Source organism: Chaetodon auriga, chromosome 20, assembly GCF_051107435.1.
Source record: "Chaetodon auriga isolate fChaAug3 chromosome 20, fChaAug3.hap1, whole genome shotgun sequence".
NCBI lineage: Eukaryota > Metazoa > Chordata > Actinopteri > Chaetodontiformes > Chaetodontidae > Chaetodon > Chaetodon auriga.
The window spans coordinates 6688018-6706765 of NC_135093.1; the positions used below are offsets into that span (position 1 = coordinate 6688018).

Genomic DNA, 18748 nt, shown 5'->3' on the forward strand with positions numbered 1-18748 from the left:
CACACGTAAGAGCGTTTAGAGGCCACTCACCTTTTTGGATTTTCTCCTCAGCCTATGCCCTCTGTACCAGTCTAATGGAGAGGAGAGTCGGGTTAATGCAAGCTGGAGAACATCCTGAAAACCTGCATTAAAGTCAACTATTTAAAATGTTTTTACTGCGCGAAGTGTGACTTTAACGCGGCCTCGCCGAATGAAACACTAGCGGACGTGAAGGATCTGCATTCACAGCAGCACGCCACCATAATCACTACTGCTGTCATCTTATTGAACACATACAAACAAACAAAACAGGTACACATGGTGCCAGGAAAATAATGTCCCACCCCGGCGTGTCAGCTCTGATCACGCATGTCATCAGTTAAAGCCTCTTCTCACCTTCATATGTCTCAAGTATGTGCACTGTGTCTCCGATCTGCAGCGACAGCTCCTCCTCTCCCCGGGCATCGTAGTTATAGATTGCTGGAGGAAGATGAGAGGGTACAATATAAGAGGAGGAGATATTACAGGAGGAGGAAAAAGGCAATAAAGCATTTGGCTCCCTTGTGGCGCTAATTGTGTGCCATTGCAATGTGTAGTGGAGGCATCACACATCCACGGGATGTCCACCCACGCCGTCTGACACGGCGATGGTTGGGCCTGGCACCGTCGAGGCTGTAAAATCAACACATTTCCACCACCCACTGAAAAGAAACCAATAATGATGGAGCACGCCAAAACAACAATAACGCCAGCGGGGAGCAGATTTGGTCAGAGCTGCAGGCTGGAGACGAGGAGGTGATTAAATATAGTAGAGTTCCTGATTTTCTTAAGTGCTGTCTCACAAAACAAACGGGTGACATGAAGATGTTTGTCTGCTTCTCCGTCAAGGCTGAAAGCTGATTTTTGTTGAAACTTTCGGGATGTTAAATGAGCAGGAATCAGTGGAGGATGTTACAGGTGCTCAAACGCCAACACGCTGGCCAGCTGCCAAAAGTAAAATGAGCTGGTGTCCACAGTAAAATTCAAGTGTAATGAAGCAACTTTTGCAATTAGGAGGTCAAACAAAGCCGCTTGTTTTTAATAGGGCTGTGTGATTATGCCAGTATATCATGTGACGACAGACAAAACAAATCAGTTCATTTTGTTGTGTTGTAAATCAGCCTTTCGACATCTGGACGACGTGCTGCATTTTTTCCGCATGGCGCAGGAGCAGGCAAGAAATCTGCATGAGGGCAACGCAAACAAACATGGAGGACAGCGAACGTGTTGCGTGTCACAGCCGAGACGAAGCTCGTACCTCAAGGACGAGGTCTGGGGATGGAAAGTGCGCCACGGACCAGAAAACCATTAAAAAATAAGGGAATTTGCAGGAAATGTGCTGTAAGCTCCATTCAAAGGAACGGAGATTAAGAAAGCAGAGCGTACAAATGTGGAACTCTGCATAAATCTGGCAGGTGGGATTTTCTTTGCTGTGTTTTATGATCAAATCGTGAGCATAAACATCTCTCCAGTGTCACGAAAAGCCTTCCTGACGTTCCTGGATCTGCTCCACACTCGTTCCAAACTTTTCATCGGCAAACAAACAGACAAGAGGAGAAAACAGAAACCTCCTCGAGAAGTCAAAACTCATCAGCAGTCAGCACCACATAAAAAAAAAAAACCACTCCTCTTCTGCAGTCGATGAAGACGTCGGTGGGTTTTCTTGTAAATCCACGGATACAATGCCGGCTATTCTCCCTCTCTCTGTGTGCTTCCATTGATTCGACGGCCAACACGCGCAGCGTCTCGCATCTTTTGTTCGAGCTCCATCAACGTGTCAAGGTCGTGTTATAACTGACGGGTGACACTTGTTCTCTCATTCAGAGAGAGATGAACAACATGTCGCTGTCAAACCAGCCATGGCCGACACCTGTCTGTGAGGAATTCACGAGGGCCCACACACACACACACACACACACACACACACACAACATAAAACCTATATAAAACCTACACACTGACAGCATGACAGGAGGTTGTGTGCAGAGGACACCTGCAGGGAGAGGTGTCTCTGTGTGTGTGTGTGTGTGTGTGTGTGTGTGTGTGTGTGTGTGTGTACGCATGTCCTGCTGAGGGAATGCATGCGGGGCCACTTCAGCAGAGGTTTCCAGGGGTGAATGATGGCTTAATTAAAAAAGACCCTCGCCGCAGGCTCTGGAGCCTTCCCAGCATGTTGACGGTGCATCAAGTGAATCGACCATTTTCTCGCACAATCAGCCGCCATCAGAGGAGCCGATTACATTTCATTAGCATATCAGGTGACGCGCGGCGGCAGGGCGTTTTTCTTTTGTTACCGTGCAGCTCTCAGGTTGTAATGGGGGCCGATTATCTGGAACAAAGCGCTTCTGTTTTTGTCTCGTTCGCTGCTACAGATCGTCTGAAAGTCGACATTTTTTTAAGTTCTGCTCTGCGACTGGGCAGAAAAAGTAAGCAAACTACGCCGTTTCTGGCAAGTCCCGTGTATTTGCTGTTGATATCGATTCTCCTGAGAGCAAATAATTGATCAAATAACTGAAAGATTAACCAGAAGATTATGTGGATTTCAGGGCAAAACACACTGAAGGATGCAGCAGGGACAATTAGAAAGGCTGCTCTGATTGCAGAGAAGTCCAATTAGCAGCACAGTGCGTGTCGGCGACAGGAGAGGAGGTCGGACACCGCCTAACTGAGTTATCAAGGCAACTTAAGAGGCTGAATGACACTTCACGGGACGTTTGCTTAACACCGCCACAAAGCACAGCCTCGAAAATGACCGTGCAGTTCTATCATCTGACAGTCTGTATCTGATGTTCAGTATGGATAACATGAATCAGTCTGGCAGAGGGCAACGCCACGTGCAGCCGCTTCATTCAGCCCTGTGTTGTTTTGTTATCACGGTGTATGTCCATATACACGTGCGTGCCCACAATGCATTCTGCGATCCCCCCCAGAACAATCCAACGAGCCCAGCGAATCCACCAGAACACGAGCCGCGGGCTGACAATGGAACAAAGACCCCAGGAAATGAATTCAGTGGTACCACGCTGGGACACAAAAAAGGTACCTACAGGGAGAGAAAGCAACAAAACAATCAAAAGGGAGGTGGGATTAATCTGTGCGCAGCCATCAGAGAGCAGCCTGGTCACTGTACAGCGGGGCGCGCTCAATTAAACCATCATTAAAAGTATCCAGAAAAGCCTGCAAAGCCATCAGCTGCTGCATCTGTGTGTTTGTTTGAAACTGGGTCACAGGTCCGGCTGATTCAGCATGTTATCTAAACGGCGGGCGCTGAGAGGGACCGGCCCAAACAAACAGCTCTGATGGAGACGCCATATTTCATCAGAAAATGAAAAACTGCCCCCGTGGTAACTGCCAATGAGAGTAAGTCTCATATCAAACAAATGGGAACTGAGAGAACCGGCGAGACTCTCAGTGGGCAAGAGGAGCAATCACAAAACGAGCACAAACGACACCCTGGGAAGACGGCGGGCGAATGAGAAGCATCAAACACGAGGCTGACATGCGAGGCGGCGACGGCGCAGTTTAACACGGCAACCAAAGTGATTCTTGTCACGTGGGGGTTGAATGACAGCTCTGATTGCTCGTAAACCTGTATTTGCATACCCCAGAGTAAACCCGCGTCGATTCGGAAGCAGCGAGGGGGAGAAAACCCATCAGAGGAAGGAGACGAAGAGGATGAGGAAGTGGACCATATTCTCCCTGGAGTACGGCATGCAAATGATGTGGAAACGTGATAAACAGTAGCATGGTTTGCCGGGGGCTCATTACCATACATAACCTCTTGCATAAGGCTCACAGAACGTTATCATCAGAGGGAACGAGTGTGGAATCAGATTACAGACCTATCCACTTAGCCAGCACACGTCGACGCCCTCTCCACAATTATAAGCAGCCTCATCTAAACACTGGACTGATTGTAATTCTACACTTTGGGCTCACTAATAACCTGCGCTAATCCACGCACAGTATAACATATCATTACACTCAGATGAGAATACAGTATGCTGATGAAGGAGGGGTGGGAAAAAGGGGAGGGAAAGAAGCGTCGGGAAAACATTCACTGGAAAGAGACCGAGCCTCCTGATGTTTAGCATAAAGTCCCCGTGGGCTGTACGCCCGCCGAGAGGCCGGCCAGGAAACCCCAGACAAGGGGATTCTCCTACAGGAAAAGGAAAAGCGGCGCATGAGTCAGCACTCAGGCTGGTCGGGCTTTCCAGTGGCCGAACCGGCGGTAAATCCGAGCAGCAGGTGGATGACGTCAAGGGCCCGAGCAGACGCGACATCGCACCTCTGCAGCCGCTCGATGCAGCCGAGGGCGACAGCATGCGAGACGACGACGAAGCGTGCACTGTGATCCGCCACTAACCTCCGAACAAGACGGTCGAATCGTGCACACGGTGGCTTCAGTGCAGCTCCTTATAATAAGAAAGTAAGGCGAGACACGCAGCGCTAAGGCCCCACTCAAACACCGCGATGAGGCTGAGGTTTGAAAGACATTTTCATTATACACATTCGAATACAAGAGCAGACAGAACAGCTTCAATCTGCTGAGCTGATCCTGTGACGTTTCAATTCTCAAATCTATTCATGGCAGTGAAACTGACACCAGACAATATGACGCATCACCTGATCTCAAAGCTGAAAGAGATAATGTGCAGATTGGGGGACTGGATGAACACGCAGTCCATCATCGGCGGTTTTATGAGCAGACGGTTTGAACACTTTAACATATCGCCCATCTGTACCAGGCCGTCCTCTGTGAGAGAGACAGAGCAATCACAGACGAGACGAAGAGCTGAGGGAAAACAGTCGTATACAGTACGAGTGAGCGAGGAATGTGAATTTAATAAAGTGCTTAACTTGAATGAGGAGGAGCTCAATAAGCACACGGCAGGCCGAGAACGCCCTTTTCCAGGCAGCCGGACGGAATAGAGGATGATTATTACACTCCAGCTGCACTATGGGTCTCTGAGGCGAGGAGTCAGCAAAGAGGGGATGCACACACACACACACACACACACACAGTCCTCTAAAGGATATGTCTGACTGTAAATGCATAACCCAGACAGCCTGACTGATTGAGCTCTGCATGTAAAGTGATATACGTCTTATTACCAAAGAGCCTGACTCTAAATGACTGTATTATACGTTCGACCACATGAATCTGTCGTTCAACAGAGCACTCGTTCATTTTCACCGCAGAGCACAGTGGTTTAACTTTCTCCAGTTAAGGTAATGTCCAGAGGAGGCATCACACCGGGCTCAACGTCCCCTCGTTTAGGGACGGACGTGCTCTGAGACTGCAGTGGTTATATAACCGATTTCAAGGGCAAGATTTTACACACCGACAATTTCCACACAGGCTTCATGAGCGACACTGACGTGCAAAACGTTTCTAAATGAGCCTTCAGAGGCGGTGATGCTTTCAAGGACATGACTGGAGTACGAAACAAACACACCCCTGTCTGACATCGACCTGGTCGTGCGGCCATTTGTACGGGACGAGCGTGAGCCGACTGAGACGCTGCTGCAGGTGTTAACTGTGTCAGATCTGTGCATCAAAAGGGAATCCTTCACACATCTATCCGTGTTTGCTTTCCTTCCTCCTAAAACATTTGCAAAGCCTTTTCTTTTTTTTTTCAATATTTTAAATCCTGTGTTGTTTACATCTGTGTATTACGAGCTTGCAGTCTTCTTCACTGCATTTGCATTTCTTGGCGCATTACTGCCACCTGTGGATCAGTGGATTGACTGGAAACCATTGGTGGGAAACGTCCACAGGGTACGTTTAATATTTAAGAGCTAAAACAACTCAGAGCTGCAGACTTCCAATCAAATTCTTGATAAAACCTGTTTGCTGTGTTTTCCCAGGTACAGTACTGTGTGCTGCATTCAGTTAAATGGCGACCTGAGTGTTTTGATTCTTAAAAAGAGGGAGATGAAGAGCTCTGATCCGGTCAATCCACTGATTTATTGTTTCAGCAATAATAGAGCAATGACTCTAAATATAAATTAATGTGATTAATCTCATTTAACTTATTAATCGGAGTGAAAAATGCCTCTTGTTTTGTCCAAAAAACATATTCAGTTTCAGTATCATGATGATCCTTGCACACACAGGCCTTTTCTGTTTCCAGGGATGTAGGGGTGTCAGCGATTCACCACCCCAAACCTGATGTGAACAGAGCCTTTAATTGTTTGAACAAACTCCCGAAGTAACACTCAGCACAACAGTTGACAAGATGGAAAGTGAACACCAGAGCCTCAGCGATCTGCTGATGATGCCGGCGGCGCTCAGGTAGGCTTGCAGTCTGTGATTCAGAGCTCACGCCAATCCGATTGTTTAAGTCTACGGATACTTCAAGGAGCAGGGAAATTACAATAATTCCAATTCTCCTCCATTGTTTTCTACTCTTAAGAAATGAAGATCATTTCAAACGCAGTAAAAGAAATGAAAGCATCTAAGTATGTTATTAAAACACACGGCGATGTCGTCCGCCGGGGTTTCGGCTGAGATATTGCAGTGCTACTCTTATTATATCAGGCGGCGGCGGCGGCGCTCGCGGTGAGAGCAGGCTATCAACCACACGGCATGTTTGTAACACTCAGACGGAGAGAGAGCTTTGTCAGTGACGTACAAGGCGGGGAACACATGATAATTAATTTCAAGTCCCTCTCTAATAGGGTTTAATAAGAGGTTTAGGCATTCACACGGAAGCCCGATGGTTCTAATTTAGAGGCAAATGCAGACAGTGAACCCGGGATTGCGAAAAACCAACAAAATCACCCTTTTCCCTCTTAAACCAATTATACACAACAGCCTTTTAGCTTTATCTGCTGTCGGAGAGTGGAGATAATGCTATTGTAATTAACCTGAAATTAATACGACAGCAGCTGAGCTGGGAGAGAGGAAAGCCCCAGGTCCCTCTCGCTCTCCCTCTCCCTCACTAGTACTACCAGATTTCTCCTCCCTCTGACTGGAAACAAGCAGGAAATGCCACTTGAGATATTACTGTATCACAATAGATGGGGCCCTTCCAGTAGGCCAGAAGGAAGCACTGATACTTTTCATGAGTACAGGAAGATTAACAATACCTCATTAAAAACAAAGATCGGGGAAACAGACAAAGAGGACACGAAAAATATGAAAGTGCACTGCAGAGGGAGAGGGCGGGTTTGGGGCATGAGGAGAGAAGTAAGGTGAAGCAGGTGGAGAAAACCCCCCGAGTGCCCGATCTGGATGCCAGCAGTCGTAATACCTTTTGGCAGAACTTCCCGCCGTGCGTCCGGCTCCAACGCGGGCCTCGGGGTACAATCTAACTCGGGCCAATAACTCAGCTTCCATTGCCTCTGCAGAGCCTTTAATTGAAAATCATCTTCCCAATACAGCAGGGAGAGGGAGAGGGAGCGCAGAGCCGAGCTCATTACAGAGCAGCGAGCGAAGCTTTCCACACAGAGTTTCTCTCACAGCCGTCTCTGCTGTTATTTGTGGCGGTGCATCTGCGCCGGCTCTGCAAAGCAAACCTCTCTGCACTTTGCACACGCACCTCAGGAGCTTTAGAGGGAGAAAAGAGCCTTTGAAACACCTTCTCTATGACTCAACCATTCAGCGGATTCAAATCACTTAAAATAATCCTAAAAATAAAACTGGGCGCAGGCGAGATTTACGCTCTCCAGCATGTCTTCAACCACAGCAATGTCACAAATGCCTGCATTGTTTGTTAAACACCAAGAACAGATCACAGAGTTGTATTTGTTCCGTCTGTGTACACACACCGATGCACAGCATGGGGAAGTAAGCTGGCAGAATCCACATACATTAGCCTTTTGCACAGCAAGGCGTAGCTAATTATTTCCTGCCCCGTGTTACATCTCTTGTGATACGAATGATAATGAGTGCATAATTACCTTCAAATATTTGAAGAAACTCTGCGATCGACTCAGCGAGTTTACTTTGAAACCTCTTCGGCGGCACTTCGCCACTCTGACAAACATATGATACAGTGCTTGACCTTCGTCAGGCCATATCTGCCGCGCGTAGGTGCGCAAAACGGACACATTCAACAGGAAATGCCTAGGCCCTGCTCCTCTTGCTGTTATTTCTAACCATAGGGCTGTGGGGTTAGGGTTGTGTTCTACAGAAGCCGCACTGTCAGTGATGAGAGAGCAGCATGCAACCAAGGCTCTGAGATGTCCTACAGAGAAAGAAGAAGGTCGGGAAGATCAGTAATGATGTAAGGAAAGGTCGCCCACAGTCACCCACTGCTTCTAACTGCCAACATCAAACTGTCAAACAGCCTTAAAAGCACAGGCAGGCATTCCTGCGCAGCGAGGAACATTCAAAAGACCACTGGCGATGGAGCGGATACAGCAGAGGCCGCGACGCCGACACTTAGGTCAGCTGCAGGAGACATTTCTTCACGTTAGCGACGCGTCAGCATCGCGCACACCTCTAACATGTCCTGTGATAAACTGCTGGAGCAGCTGAAGGCAATTAACTTCCAGGATAATCCTCTGAACCTCTTTGCCACCCACGGAAACTGGTTTAGTCACCCAGAGAAAACAAAGATGCACATACTCATTTGGCTTTAACGTCTGAGGCTGTTAAATTAACTACCCTTCTGCTCTCTGCCGGACTGCAAATAAGTACATTTTGAAAGGGCGTGTATGTAGTGTGCCAGCCACTGACAACAACATCATTCTGTCCTGTCAAACGCATGTTTGACAAGTGGACCCGAGAGCTGTTCACGGATACATCCAACAAATGCAAACTCTTTCTTTTCAAACTAAGCTACAGCCTCATCAGTTCAGATGATTCGCCATCGCCGCACATCTGCACGAGCTTTAAAGAAGAAATGAAAAACTGCAACAGCAATACTCTTAAATTATGATCACCTCTGCCACCCCATCAATCGTCTCATTGAGCAGCTTAATTGAAGCAGCACAGGCCAGATGTGAGCTCTCAGAAACACTCTGCAGCAAAACCAACCTGCATGCATTCACTCGTGTATTTACAGGCTAAGTTCTTCTTCTGGCGTGTGTGCACAGCCTTTTCTATTTGTTTACTGTCACTATCTCACAGGTTGCGTGGCCACTCACCGGTGCTGCTTGTGGTTTTCACACATGACTGCTGAGCGTTTGAAGTCAACAGCAGAGGAGATATTTATAACCCTCACTTCCGAAATGTGCTAAAGCATGACTGTGCTGTTCTGGTAATCGAGCTCAACACGCAGAAAAACCGTTCTATGATTATCATGTCTGGTTCGTGGTTCCTGTGTACTTTGAAATACACAACACAGCAAAATTATTATTGGCAATTACAGATTGGGACTGCTGCTATTTAAGCGTGATCGATTTCACGTCAGTGCACACGAAGCTCTGCGAATTAGCTTTGCAACTTGTAACCATATCTGTACACTTGACTGTGAAAAACTGCTTGAATGTGCACAAACTGGTGCTGACAGATGCATTCAACCTAATTTTACGACTGCTCAGTAGAATTAAAATAATTAGTTGATTGACAGACAATCTCAGTGTTTTCTCGGGTGATTATAAACCAAATGAACAAGGCACATTTTCCACTATTTTCTGACATTTTCAAGATCAAACTGAACTGAGAAAGTAGACGGCAGACTGACTGATGATACTAATCGCAGATGGATGCGATCGCTTTAACTGACCGGGTTGTGGTGACACACACAGGCATATATAGAAGAGCAAATAGAGAAGTTCAGGTAGATAATGTGATGGCCAGATAAAAAGGCATTTCATGTCTCCCCAATCCGTCTTCTTCTCTTTTTTAAACAAAAGGAGACCGAGTTGTCAGCGACAGAAGGGAGACGACTTCATCTAAATCCCTAAAGGTTGATCACAGGGCAGAACTGCCACTCACTGAAATCTAAAGTCCTCCAGGGCCCACCAACATCTCAGCTGCGAGGCTCTGACTTTATCAAGTATTTAGCAAGACACACACATACAAACACACACACACACACAAACACACAAAAGGCCATTTCATCAAATGCCAGCCCTTCTGAAAGGCTGTCTCTCGCTGCTGCACGTGGCAGTCCCAAGCCAGTCTGCGACCACAATCAGTGACTGACAACTCCATTACAAGTCCCCAAAACAACCCATGGGACTCTCGCAAAGGTGCAAATGCAACATTAATATGGACTGCAGTTGATATTAACGTTGACATTTTTATAACCTGAATAGCCTCAGAGTCATTGAGCCCTATGATTTCTCTTGTGCATGAATCAGAGCATCTGGGATTAGAAGACTCAAAACCAATACAGTCTAATGACTGGAAAACATCTCTCTAGGGAAGTTTACCTAGGCAAAATAAATATGTTCAGCGGAGAATGTCTTCCATCTTGTGGGACTTTAATAACGGCGTGCATGTTGACGCCGTCGGCGCTCGTCTTTAAGTCACGCATACACCCCGAGTCGTACCTGCCAACAGCTCACAGCGAGTCTTCTGAGGCACTTGGGAAGCGAGTTTTCCCAGGGAGCCGTCCTCTTAGCCCACGCTTGACCCACAGAAGCAGACGGGTCGCCCAGTGTCAGCTCACCCACTGGCAGCCTGGCACAGCCTCGGCTCAGCTGCAAGCTCATCACTCTGGTAGAATAAAGCCTCGGCCAGAGCAGTCAGCTAGACGTTGTTAAGAATACTCAATGCAGTCTGAGTTTACAGTCTTATATTCGCTGCCAAGTCTTTCCTCTAGGTTTTATTCAGAGACATTAAACTCCACAAAGCCACTGCATTGCTTATTCTGTCTCACGCTTGTGTAGAAGTGCTTCTTGATGTTTGTTTAAAAGTATGTATTGATAGCTTACAGGCAAGAGGGGAAATAAAAGATCCACAGGGAGGATAAACCATGTTTGGATGACGGCCTGATCTGTGTGGAGATGCTGATGTTCTACCGGGTCTTCTCACAGTGTTTTACAGTGGAGGTGGGTCACTTCACCTGAAAGACACCACCTCTGCAAACATCATGATTAATGAACCCACTTTTATGAACTCTGAGGGAAAAGGAGCAGAGGTCCATTTTCACTTAACAAAAACAGCTATTTTCAGCGAGGCTATTGGTCAGACCGCCATCTAACGATTAAACTGATCACGAGGCGAGACGGGGCAGCTTAGCGCCTCGGCTGAACACTTTCCCGGTGGAAACGCTGTCTGGCTGTCAGTTTAGTTCAATTGGAGCAGATTTCTGATTTTCATTGGCCAGCAATTAGAGTTTTTTTCCTTCAGCAACTCCTTTCACACCTGCTGGCAACCCTGATTGAATGATCACTCCGCTTACTCGTCTGCATTGGATTTGGATAAAAGCGCTCAGATTACTTTGGTGAAAAACGTTTTTCCTCTGCATCTCTTATGAACAACATTTTTAACCTTATCACGGAGGAAAACAGCTTTGTCTTAATAATCCACCAGGAATTACATGTGTGTGTCAGAAGGTTCACTCCCGGTGGATCATTTCAGATAAATCTCTTTCAATGCTAAACTACGCTGAGGTTTTTTAATTGAACCAACGCCTTCATGCAACCACATGAGCCGCCTGCCTGATACAACATGACAGTTGAAAGGCTCTTATATATCAATTTCATCAAGCTGAATCTAAATTATGTAATAGCACATGTCTACATCAATGACCTTTGGTTCACATTGAAGTGTTACACACCATTAGCCATCTGTCAAGACAGCAAAAGCAGCACAGCAGGACTCTTTTCAGACAATACACAAGCTCCCCAGCAAGTCCGCAATCAATAAGGAGGGTACCGGAGACCGCCTGCCCGTGCAGCCTCCCCACATCAGTCACTCACACATACAGCGTCGTCACACATGACGCAGGACGCATTTGTGTGTCCTTTTCTCTGCATGTCTCGCCGCCTTCCACAAGCTGCCAGGACGGTGCAAAGATCCTCTGTAAAGCCACGAGCAATCAAACAGCCCATGACGTGGAGAAACATCTTGACTGCGTACTGATGACATTTGTCAGCGCCAACCAGCCTCCCCAGACGCTACAGTAAAAACAAAAACAGCTGAGACCCAGAATGAAGACAAAAAGTCCTTACGAAAGGGTACAAATGATGATTCCACAGGATGTTGACTCATGTCTGATTCATAACATTTTTAGCACTCTCCAGATTTACTTGTTTCTGTCACTGAAGCAGCTCCACGAAGGTTAAATATACTAACACTGTTAAAATCTGTGGTTCCAGTTGGCGGCGGCACTGCACTATAATTACAAGGCAAATCAACTTTTCACTCCCAAGGTTAACTTGTTCACAACCACTCCATTCTCCCCCTCCCCTCACCTCACCTCAACCTTTCAGACGACAGCGACACTTAAACAAGATGTAAAAGTGTTCCAGCTTTGTCTCAGTGGTGAGCCAAGAAGGAGTAGTGTGGAACCACTTAGCTATGCACTGATTAAATAGGCCAGCTGTCATTTGTCTTAGCCACCATCTCACAGCAAGCCATTGGGAGCTGTACTATTAGAATTGCCTCGCCAAGCAGCGCGGCCCATAGTTAATATATAATTCCCTTTCAGAATGAATAATAGCAAAGTCATGCTGACCTCCAAAGACAGAGGAGGAGGAGGCCAAAGTTTTGACAAAGAGACAGAGGCCAATGAATGCAGAGGAAATGCTCAATGCATTTGAGTCTCTAAATAGTTTTTGTTTACAAAGGTTAGTATACTCATACTAGGGTTGGGCAACTGGACGAATATACTGGCTATCAGCGACTGGTTGAGTCCATCACCTTTTCTTTTTTTTTTTTTTTTGGAGATGGTTGAGTTTTTTGGCTGTTTTAATTGCATTTATTGTTGATGTACGATCGGGAGTCTGCACAGGGTGTTTTATTTTGAAAACGTACGCTCCTGTGTCTGACTTCCTTCCTCCAGGTGGAGGGTGTATTCAGCATTCTGCACACTGCCAAAACCACACAATCCAACACAAGATGCACAAACTCATAATATTGTAAATAACAGTGTTAGCTTAGCGCTCGGGCTGCAGGTGACGGCTCAAGAGAGCTGCACCCTTCTCACGGTCAGCACTTAATAAAAAGATTTCTGTTACCGAACATAACAGGGCACACATATTGGTCGGCAGCCACTGTAGCTCTGTGCATCCTTTAATTTGATCGCCTCCCTCTGCTGCAGAACACAAGCAATTTCTGTTTGCACACTTTTATTTATGAGCAAAGGTGCCGGGCTGATCATAAACACCACCTGGATGCAACACGGACCAAACAAAGATGAAACGGTTTGTTACCCTCCTGACAAGACAAAAAAGAACAGAAATCACCTTTCCCGCTCGTCTCCACGGCATCTCCTTCCTTCTCCCGGCACCTTCCTATTAATCAGCTGCTTTATTTCGCTCTCCTAAAAGCACTCTGTCTCCGATTTCGTCAGCTCAGCGTTTCTCCTTGGACAAAGTTTAAACGCAGGCAGAGAGAAGTCGGGCGCCTTGTTCTAAAAGTCCGCTGTGTAGTTAATATTGTTGAATGCTTTGTTATGTCAGAATTAATAGCGGCGATATCTGGCAGGGAGTGCAGCGACTGACGAGAGCCACGCTTTTTCTCCTTCTCATATTTATTGTGCCTTAAAACAGAGACAAGGCTTTTTCTCAATGAAATGCAGTGGAAATAGCTCCCAGCATATAAAACCAAGACATAAATTGATAAAAGGGAATGACTCAAATTTCACCCTCATATATTTTACACCAAATAGCCTCAGCCCGGGCTATGAGACAGGGTTAAAATGCGAGGCAGGGAGTTTAAAACACATGGTTAGAATTTATGTAGTAACCGAGACTGCGTTTTAATTGCAACCATATTTGTTAGCTTACTGCACTTGTGGGTGGGAGATGGTTTTCTTGGGTGCAGGGTGGGGGCTTCACAAATTAGTTATGCCCTCAGTGAAGAGACGAAGCGACTGCGTCTCTATTTTCTGCTCCCAATGTGTCACTCACCGCTAACCTGTTCCAAATGAGAGCCGTCTAGCTTGTCAGTCCTGTTGGCCCTGCAGTCTGCCACACACCAGTTCAAGAATATGAATCATAGCCTCGCCAGAGCTAGCGTTTAGAGCTCGGTGTGCATGTGTGTGTGGCCAATTGTCGTGTTAGATAAACCGCCGGTGTGTGATCTGACCTACAGGAAGCACCATTTCCTTGCAACTGCAAGCTGGGGGAAGAAGTAACCGTCCAAATGTATCTTGAACAATCATGGCGTTTTCTATGCTCTGAGCTGGTATTATGTTAGATTACTTCAAGCTAAATTACAAAGGGAGACGCACCACGGAGTGGAAAACACTTCTCACGACAGCACATGCTCTCAAATGTAATTTGCTCTTATGTCTCTACAGTGATGTGTAGATCCAGTAAATAGTCCTGCTGCTTGGTGTTCCCTGGCTTGCTTTCTAGAACCACAACCCTCTGAAGTCTCTCTTAAGGAACAGCAACATCCTGATGAAACAGAATTAATGAGACAACACTTGAAATTAGCATCAAAAAGTATTTCTGGTTAATTCATCACAGAACCCAGAGACGCTAAAAACATTTCCCCGAGGCCCTGTTAAATCACTTTTGAGATGCCACAAGAATAACTAGGCTTCACAACTCCTGATCCCTTTGATTTATGCCGGGCTGGTTGGCATTTGACAAGAACAGAACTGTGTAATGAAATTAGCTCAAGGTCAGGAGAGATATGATTTTAACATTTCTTTGACAAATGGATTGCCTTACTCCTCTTTTACGATAGGAATACGGGTCATGGAATGAAGTCACGCCCTGAGCCCAAAACCGCAACGTCCATTTGGAAACAGTCGAAAATTCTTTGTGTGTGTGACCGCCTCATGAATGCCAATGAATTCTGTCAATTCACCAGATCAGCTGAGTTAAATCCGGGCTGACAGGCAGCATTCTGAACATGCCAGTGGAACTGAAGACATTGTTTGGAGGAGGAAATCGAGCTAATGCCTCAGGGTCTTAATTATCCTCAGAAAACAATGTAAAAAGCAATAAGGTTTGCTGCCTCTGGTGAGTTAAAGGGGATTCCAGGCGCATTAAGAACATGGGTTTCCACAATCAAGTCAAGGTGCTCATATAACAAAACTTGTTCAATGGGAACAGGTTTAACAGATTCTTTATGTAAGTAAAAGTAACATTACAACCATGTGAAAACGCTCCAGTACAAGCAAAAGGCCTGTATTTTAAAGTAAGTGGGAGTGTATAAGTATCACCAAAGTGTCCTTAAAGTACCACAAGTAAAAGTGCTTATTACGCAGAAGAATGGCCCCGATTGACTATATTACTGGAGCGAATATATTTCTATATTTTCAGGTAACCAGCAGACAGAAGCCTAAAGCAAGGCACACAATTAATAACTTTTTAGTACTTTCTGCTAGCTTCTGCTAGCTAGCTGGTACCATGTGGGGTGCAGCTTCATCACGTTTTAATTAATCAATTTCCATTAATTCTTTTTCTTTTATGTCTGCTTTTGATATGGTAAAAGGTATGCTTCTGTCTGAATTTGCCCTGGTAAAAACAGCCTGAGCAAATAACCCCTGTATTTCCACACATCATCCTGTGGAGTTTTGGACCTCCAGCAGTGCTACGGAGCTGTTTTTCTATGAGTGGGGCCCGTTGGGTTGCCCCGTTTTGAAGCAACAAACAGTCCTGCAAATATTGCTGCACTATTCCACCAATCTACAGGTGGCGGTAACAGGCCAAACCATGCACCAAAAACTGGAGGATAGGAGAAGACCGCAAGCTATTAAACAAAACTGGGTGACGTGACACATTTGTTAGACCTCAGCAACACACAATGAGTTTTGGCGATTAACACTGAACATAAACACAACTTTTGTTTGTTTACAAGAACATTCCAAAGTGCGCCTTTAAGTACAGTAATTAGGTAAATGGACTTGATGATGTGCAGAGAGACTGCAGGTTGTCATATGTCACCACAGCTAAGGTGGGGCAGTATAGCTACTGAAGATTTAAGATTTGAGAGATAAGCGCGAGAAATTACTGAAAAACAAAATCCAACTCGGCAACAAGAACTACAACATAACGCAACATAAGGTAGTTACAGGTTTAACCGCGATGTTACGATAAAATCAAGGACAACATCTTGTCACTGATATCACTGATATAACACTGATACAGCACTAATATAATAACAAGTGGGCTCAGTGTAAGCTCATCTGATCTTACTGAAGCCAATCAGCTGCTGAGGCCATGCAGAGCAGGGTAACAACCGGCAGAGAAAACGAAGAGACAAACAAAACCATTAATTTTTCACAGATTTCTGTTTTTCAGCAGTTACTGTGACACAAATCTAATGTGGTTTAATTTCCAATATTGGTGTTGGAGCAAGCTACAGTGCACAGCCTCGATTCCACAGCCATCCAAACACTGTAATGTGAATCTACTGGTCTGATAACAAAGCCCTTTATTATCACTGCCATGCTCTATGTAAGAAGACAGTAGCATTTATTATTAATACTGCTGTGAACAGACCAAAGGAGAAGGTTTTCCTGCATATGCTAATAAAGCCATGGGGCCATTATGAGAGTAGTGAACACTGTGACAAAAGTTTTGCTGAAACAGAAATAGGTCCACAGTGAGCACTGCCAGGACAAGAGGTCTCACAGAGTGCTCATTAGTGCTTCTTGGTCAACACATGAAGTATTAAAAGTGCAATGGATGTGCACCCCACCAATCCTCTGCAGCAGTGATGTGGCAGCTGCCTCTCTTCGTGCTAATGACTCATCCACTCTTGCATTCAGTTGAACCCTCTGAGAACTTTCTCCGAGATGTTTTGAAGAACCTCCACTTTCAAGATCTCATGGATATTTGACAATGCATCGAGGCAATCATTAGCATCAGAACAGTATACTTTTCACACACTCACATTTATACTGCAAACCATATCTGCTGTGACCACAGGCTCATAAAGCGTGGACCGGACTGAAAACAGCACAGCTCATTTGGAAGCTGGAGTCGGAGGCGCCAATCAAAGCTTTGGCGTCACCTGCTGAACTCATCCATCAATCAGCATCAGCATCCCTCGTACAGCTGCAAGCCCTCTGTCCCGCTAATGGACGCAGCTAAAAGGGGGACGCATGCGGTGGGTACATGACACACATTACCAACAACCGTAAATTGTTGTGAAACCAGATTCTTCTGGAAAACACGTGTCATTTGCTGCACTGCGGACTGAGCAGGACCAGGATGTTCCAGGGGATCCCCAGAAAGATCACGATTAGTTCCATTATACCATTATTTCAGGCATTCAAGTGTAGCCCAGTGAGCGTGATTAACCATGATGGGGTTGCCCTCATATTTCATACCACCTATTCAGAGGCCATCGAAATTAAATACGCTCTTCTCCAGTTCAAGAGGCTTTAAACCCTTCTGGCTGTCTTGCCTTCTTCAGTGTGGTTTAGTTTATTTCTATAGAAGTCCATCGATTAGTCAAATGACACTATCAGAAAAACAATCATTAATACAAACGTGTATTATCTGCGGTGTAAGAGGCACATCTAAGGCCAAAAGCTTTGTGGTCGCTGGCACAAAATGTAAATAAACAAAACTCTGTTTACTTTATGTAAAGGACCCTTTAAAGGAGGGTCCTTCAAATAAAATGGTTCACCTGCGCCTGAAGGAAAATACCTTTCAATAACTGTACTGTACAGTGAGATAAGTGTTTAAAGAATGCCCTATTTAAATATTATTAATATTCATGCCGGTGGCACTCACAGTCTTTGTTGGCCTTGTAGTATTTTACCTTCAGTACTACCAAGTTACACACTTTCTGTCGTAAAGGAGAGACTGGAGGCTAAACGGGACAGGACGCCTGCTCTCAAAGCAGCAGAGGAAGTCACAAATAATAACCAACAAGAAAGACTCTTTGGAGCAGAAGATGGAGCGGTCAACACAAGCGACCAGCAAAGCAAAAGAGCTGATGTGTCGCCTGTTTCTAGCGGGGTAGTTTGCAGCGGAGGCCCCAGAACACAGGAAACAGCGCTGGAACAAGGCGCGCCTCTTAACAATTCCCAATCCACACAGTCCTCTTCCTCACAATAGAAACACATTCCTTGTTTGGCGTTTCATGCAAACTAGCAGGCAAATACCGGACAGGAGATTCCCACAGTTTAGACAAATTCAAGTCACATTAAAGCCCGCAACAGAGCCGCACGAGAAACAACACAGCCGCCCGCTTTCTAATCACAATCCTTCCCAAACTTGTGCAATCTGAGCGCAGAGAGCTAGGACGAGCTAACGATGGAGCATGCAAGTTTTTCTTTACGTACCAACACCATACTTTTCCTTTTTGGTGGGCACCCAGCGAGACATTCTCAGTGTCGAGGCTTCCCCGAGTTGTCCTTGAGCCTGTTGGAGAGGGTCCGGATGAGACCTCTTGGTATTAATGCAGACTTTTTTTTCAGTTTTCTCTCAGCTTTGGGGAGCTACTCCGAGCAGCCATTTTCCACCAGTGACAGGACGCTCCGCCAGGGGGAGGAAGGGATCACAACTTTTTTTTTTTTTTTTTTTTTTACCCTGCAGGCGTCCTGCTAAACTTCCACTGTTGTTTGCATCGAGGCGGAAACTGCTGCGCGGCCGGTGACAAGCTCTGCATAAGCTGCGAGTGGACCGCATTCATCTGCAGCGGCGTATTATCAGAAATATGACATGAGCTGGTGGTTAACGGTGTGAG

At 45.9% G+C, this 18748-nt stretch overlaps 1 protein-coding gene across 2 annotated transcripts in view; it reads right to left on the minus strand.

The window, feature by feature from the left end:
- Positions 1-18516, minus strand: part of dock1 (dedicator of cytokinesis 1) — a 173519-nt gene extending 155003 nt beyond the window's left edge. For both annotated transcript variants that reach the window (XM_076759720.1, XM_076759719.1), the window contains exons 1-3: positions 18345-18516; positions 376-459; positions 31-71 (exon numbers count right to left, since the gene is read on the minus strand). In XM_076759720.1, the coding sequence (XP_076615835.1) occupies positions 31-71; positions 376-459; positions 18345-18387 (168 nt within the window). In that variant the 5' untranslated portion in view covers positions 18388-18516. The remainder of the gene's footprint in view (positions 1-30; positions 72-375; positions 460-18344) is intronic.
- Between the last annotated feature and the right edge of the window lie 232 nt (positions 18517-18748).